General features: G+C 46.0%; 1 protein-coding gene across 2 annotated transcripts in view; it reads right to left on the reverse strand.

Annotated features, from left to right (window-relative positions):
- Positions 1–5,611, reverse strand: part of SENP5 (SUMO specific peptidase 5) — a 20,670-nt gene extending 15,059 nt beyond the window's left edge. The window contains exons 1-2 of one of the 2 annotated variants that reach the window (XM_025195966.1): positions 5,101–5,611; positions 1–314 (exon numbers count right to left, since the gene is read on the reverse strand). The exon at positions 1–314 is cut by the window's left edge and continues 1,341 nt beyond it. In XM_025195966.1, coding sequence (XP_025051751.1) covers positions 1–283 — 283 coding nt within the window. In that variant the 5' untranslated portion in view covers positions 284–314; positions 5,101–5,611. The remainder of the gene's footprint in view (positions 315–5,100) is intronic. The other variant, XM_006017124.3, reaches the window with a different exon arrangement.
- Between the last annotated feature and the right edge of the window lie 506 nt (positions 5,612–6,117).

Raw genomic sequence — 6,117 nt, forward strand, 5'->3', positions numbered from 1 at the left:
GTTCAGCAGTTGGTTTTTGATGACTTTTTGCATTTAGAAGCACTTCAGGAGCCCACGGACTCTGGAATTTGAGTGTCTTCCTTCTGCACTGGAGATACCTGTACAGTTTGTTCTGCTTTGGCCTCCCAACTGACTGATTGCTCAGTCTTTCTTTCTTAGTTAGGAAGAAATGCTGCTTTTGGAAGCAGTATTTCCTGAGCCCCCAAAACCCAGTGGTCCATCTTCTAGAAAGAGCCAGCGAGTGACTTCTTTTCCAATGTAAGTTTCTGCTGTGTTCTTTCATTTTTCTGCTGCATTATGATCTGGAAGGGCAGCTGTAAGAATGAGAAAACAGAGAAGTTGCATTTCAGATAGCCTTGAATTAGTCAGAATCAAAACACAGGAGGCACAATCCTCAGGCAGCATGCCCAGCTGCACTCGCAGCCACCTCCCAAACGCTATCACTACACTCCAGCAGATGTAGCAACTCGGATACCTGCAGCGCCTCACTCAACTCCCCTCCAAGTCAGGCCAGAGAATAGGCGACTTTCACACCCATTCTCCCCACATCCCAACTGGAGTTTTGACTCCACAGCTTTCAGCAAATCACTCTCATTACCCCCAATTTGTGAAGTGTGAGACTAGAGGTTAAGCGTCTACAAGTTATGTCAGCCACCAAAGCATTCATCATCACCAGATGCCAATCGGTACCACATTGAAGACTTGCTATAGTGTCACAAACCTGGGTGTACTCTGTGGAGTCACCTATAGCAGTCATTTTTAAAAACGGTAACAAAACTTGCACTTCGCAATGCAAGAAGCTTCCTTTCTCCAGGACAAATGAAGTTTCACAATAGCCAAGCTCTACTGTACAATGGTTCCTCTATCCATAGCTATTCCTTATGGTGTCAGAGGGCAGCTCACCAGATTGCCATGATTTAAGGGTTAATTAACTCCAGTTAACCAAACACCACCAGCTCACTGGCCCAAGAAATCCCATCTGCAATAACTGCATATCAGACTTAAGAAACATTGCTTTGACTCTTTATGTAAAAGCAGACAATTGCCCAAGTACTTGGCCCTTAAACTCGGAATTACCAACTTGCCCACATCTACTTCAGCATAGTTAATGACTTGATTAGTGATAGAAGTACATGGAGATGCTGACACTCCTCCCAGATCCTTCTAAAGGAACGGGGAAAAAAAATACAAGGAGTATCCCCACTGTTGCGGCCATCAGCAATCATTTTTCTGGCAGATTGGGTTAGCAGAAGAGCTGAATGTTTGACACAGAGAAAGAGCAGGCCAGCAGCATCAGAAAACGGGGAAGACTGCAAAGGCCTCTCTCAAACATGAACACAAGAAGCTTTTCCTATCAAAGTCCTACACCGCCTCAGAGAAGCTGTGTACTATAAAAGGCTCACAGCTGTGTTAAACTGTGCAAAGGTTTAAAAGAGGACACAGAGGGCACGCAGAAATTATTTCTCACTCCCTTAGACTTTGTTTTTCCCCCCCTCAATCTATTAAGAGGTCTGTTTTTCAAGAAGGACTATTATTACAGGATTTCGGCTTCTTCCACAGCCACAAGAGAATCAAGTACAACATAAAAAGGGAACTGTCTGTGAGCATTAAAGAAGAAATGCCTTTTAACTGAGATCAAGCCTGGAAAATGTCAGCCTTAAAGGCAAATCTCAGGAAGTGATCAACATATGGAAACAGGTGTTCAGAACAGGAGTCCTGATGTAACCATGAGTACTGCAAAGCCTATAAAAACAAAGGATCAAAAAAGAAAAAAAAAAAAAAATAAGAAAGCAGGTTTTATTTTATAGGTGGCTAAAAACATAAACAGAGGGCAAACTTAAAAGGTAAATGCTTAAAGCTGTGCACCCTGTGCAAAGAAAGGTCAGATGCTCACTGGAGACAGAGATGCGAATCAGGAAATAAAAGACTGCACCCATGGATGGGAAGATGGAGGTAAAAACAGGCACTCCCGGCAGCAAGTGATCTCGCTGATAAAACAGCAGTTATCCTAAATGGGATGCAGCTGCACCTCCAAGCAGGGGGCTTTTGCATTCTTGGCCTTCCCCGCCCCGATGCCACGGAGGTGCTGCTTATGGTCAGGTTGACACCAACGGTGCTCGCTGTGCTCCCCTGCTCCGGTGTGATGAGGAACTACCTGACAAAGGTCCCCCCCAGTAATTGTACCCGAAAACCCAGAGCAGCTTCCCTGGCTCAGCAGCATCTCGCTCGCCGGCCCTTGTCTTATAGCTGCCTCTAACTGTCACAGGCCCTTCCGGAACGTCCCCCGGTCCCTGCAGCACCGCGCGGAGGGCGAGAAGCACGGCACGGAGACCCAAGCAGAACAAAGCCGACGTAACGTCGGTTTATTGCTTTGTAAACGCCCCCTCCATTGGGTTTGTGCGTCACCGCTGTCCGAGAAGACATCAGGAGCGCGCTGCTCGGTGCTCTGTTAAACCTGCCATTTGGTGCACAATGCCTCGCGCTCCTCCAGCACTGCGGGAAGGATCAACCAACCGAGCCAGTGTTGACCTGAGTACAAACAGCTGGCTATTTAACCCTCAGCAGGCCTAGACAGTGGCAAAGTACTGCCAGCTGCCACTGTCTCATCTCCTTGAGACTGCCATCATGATAGCAATCATGGGAAAATTCAAGGGGAAGTCCTGTGGAAATCAAGCCCAAAAAGATGCACCTGAACTGGTCTGAGGACGGAACTGTGGTTGCAGAACAAGGCTATCCAGATACAATGACATCAGTAATGTTGCTCCACAATGGTGGGAATGCTTTAAGAACTGCTCCAAAAGTCACTCCCATCCAAAAAAAAAAACCGCTTCATTATAACTGGCAAGGTTCTTCGGGTAAATCCAGTATCTTTTATTAGACCAACTCAAATAGTTAGCCAAAAATTCTTCTTAGCAAGCTTTTGGGCACAAGGCCAACACTGCTACAACCTACACCCCTGAAACATGAAAGATATTGCATTTTGTCATTATAACAGAGTATTTTCATGCTGCTGGTAGTAGGGTTATCCTAGCATAGCCTTTTAGGTGAACATGAGCCCAACCCCCTGAGATTTTTATTTAAGTATATCTTTATAAATATAATTTAGAAGAAAGGGAATTAGTTACCTGGATTTGGCAAATAAGCTTTCAAATTTACAACTTGGGAGCAACTTGGCTGAACTGCAAAACCAAAGGTATTCAAAGTACTCCAGCTAATTCTGCAAAGAACTTAACTTTAAAAATAACACAATGCAAATCTCAATATGAAAGGGGAGAATATCAAACAAAATCAGTTTACACCTAAGTTTAAAGGCTGTCCTATTACCTAGGGCCAATTTTATCTTGGGTCCACATAGCCATTGAATAATCACATCAGTAGAAGTTCCTGGCCCTTAAATAAGCAAATGCAAAACTGGGTCCTTAGCATTAAAAAAGAATCTCTATGGGGGGAGGGGGGGGTGCTAAAGATTGTTGCATGCACAAACTCCACTAGTTCATTAGCGAAGGAGTCAGTACTTATACAAGCTGCCCCACTTGCGTTTCAGTCAGCATGCTACATGCCGTGTTAAAACAATTAACAATACACATTACGTTAACAATTTACAAGACTGCAACTATGTCACCCTCCTTTTTTAACTGAAGTATTAATTAAAGATGCAAATACACCATTTTTACCGTGAATTCCTTTCTTTTTACTGTTTGGTTGACAGCTTAACCATGAAGGAACATACATTTTCTAAGTTTTGGGTTTGTTTTTTTAGGAGTATCCAAAATGTACCCGAACCATACCAGTGAGTTAGAAATGTGCACTGACTGGCTTTAATAAGAACAGCAGTCTACCCAAAATAATTAAATGCCCCAATGATCAAACATGGGAATAGAAAATAGATCAGCTATACATACACCACAAAACTAGGACACAGCCACCTCACAGTGTACTAGCATAGCCACTTGCAGTCACTGATTATTTAGACAACAGCTACCAACACAGGACAGCATTTCATTTAATGCAAACAAAATGACAAGTTTGCACTATCGGGTACAGCGTCTCTCCTCACTTCCTTTCTAAACTGTTGCTGCGCTCTCTGCCCTGCTGAATGACTGCTGAGTCTCGCCTCCAAATCTGTAGCAATTGCCAAGTAGCAGCTCTGGGATAAAAGACAGCAAGGAAATGCAAGATACGCAAAAAATGCCAGTGACACCAAAACACAGGAACATATGACTGAAAAGGACCCTCACAGGGTCACCAAGTGCACTGTTTTGCTGTTTGGCAAGTTTATTTGCCAATCCAAGCACAAAACTTACCAACCTGTACTTAACAGCTAAGCAGGAGGTTTGCCCCTATTAAAAGGCTGGGCCGTAATCTCATTCCTTGTACGCTGGAAACCTTCCTCTAATTTCCAACCTAAACTTATATCTGGCCAGTTAACGACAACTCGACTTTATAAAGAATAGCGTTGACTCAGTTAAGCAAACCTCGCAAAGACACAGAAGTAGATTTTTAAAGAGAAAATGCAGTCACTGATTGATTTGCAAGGAGGTTAAAATGGATTTTTAAATCAGGCATTATTTTTAAGTATATTTTGTGTAAATAAAAGGATGATATTGCCACTTTAAGTTGTTTTCAGTTTTCATCTTTTTGTTTTGTTTAAAATACCAGCTACTCCATGCTGACAACTTGCTAAGCACAGAGAAGTGTGGAAATTCCTAAACTGAAGGTTTAAGTTTATTTTCATAACCCGAGCAGAGAGAGGAACAGAGTAACTGGAAGCCCGCGCGCAGCTTCCTAGTTCCAGCACGGGGACTGAGGAACTCCGCTGTGACTTGTTTTTTAAATGGACGCTTTCAGAGCCTCCTACTAGCAAGCACCTGCAACTTTCACTAATTCCAAAAGAAGTGAGTATCTCCATTTGTTTCAGTGGCATTAACTCTCAAGACTGGCATTTTAAATTTTTGTCTCAAAACAGGTTGAATTAGCTGCATGTTCTGGTTCGAGCAAGTCCCATTTCTTTGAAGGCGTCCCACAGGGACAGGTGCTTCACCGGGGGAAGGAGGGAGGAATTACTCCCTCTCAGTGTGCAACTGTGCAGTTTCTTCCTACCTTACAACACAAATCCCTAGCGACTGCGTTCAACCACAGCGACCCATCTCCGCTCAGCCACGCCGTGTACTCACTGCTGTTGCACAGCCCAGATCACTAACATTTGGAAGACTTCAGCAGTGAGAAAACTGGCACTCTGAAGCAGATGATGTTTGTTAGAGAGAGGGGAAAATTGCTGTAAAACTTTGCAAGAGAAGACTGGAAGGCAGAGAGGAAGAGGTTGGGCAGCCTCGTAGTTGAGCACTTCCTATTTTGAGAAATTTTAGATCTAAGTCTCCTTCCTTCCTGTCTAACTTGTAAGATCACCCCCAAGCGCTACAAGTTCCAGCCAGCGCCGCTCTTCTGTATTTGCCTAGATGTAAAGCTGCACCTGACCCCTCACACCCCATGCCTTCTCTTTCCTTTTTTTTTTTTTTTTAAATTACTTATACAAGCCAAACATCAAGGAGCACGACGCAAGTGCCAGGAACTTACTGTCCTAGCACGGGACAAGAAGACCACAAGCCTTTTGGGGCAGGACGGAGGCAGACAGAAGGGGAAAGTGGCAGCTCTTCAGAGCCCGACAACCCAGCTCCCGGGACTGCTTCGGAGCGACGCAACCTGCTTACGGATACGGCCGACGCGGGACGCCCGGCTCCCGTCGGTCCCGGGCGGCGCGAGACTAGAGCGCAGAACCGGCTCCAGGACCCGCTGCTCGAAGACGAGCTGCAAACTCGGGGCGGACAAGATCGCGCGCCATCGGCGCTAGGAAGCGATACTCATGCTCAGGAAGGCGCTTCCCCCGGGGCGGCCGCAAGAGGAGTTTTTGGGGGCTGCCTCCTGCCACGCGGGGTTGCTTGCGGGGGTACCCGACCCAGACAACGCTTGCCCCGAGCCACCGCAGCACCCACCGGTTCTCTCTCCGTCCCCCCACACCCCGACGTCTGCAAGCGGGGCCCACCCCACCCCAGCGACAGCAACGGGGCCCCGGGGACCTTTGCTCCCCACCCCCCGCCCCACAAACACCCCCTGGGGAGG

This window comes from Alligator sinensis, unplaced genomic scaffold, assembly GCF_000455745.1.
Source record: "Alligator sinensis unplaced genomic scaffold, ASM45574v1 scaffold301_2, whole genome shotgun sequence".
Taxonomy (NCBI): Eukaryota; Metazoa; Chordata; order Crocodylia; family Alligatoridae; genus Alligator; species Alligator sinensis.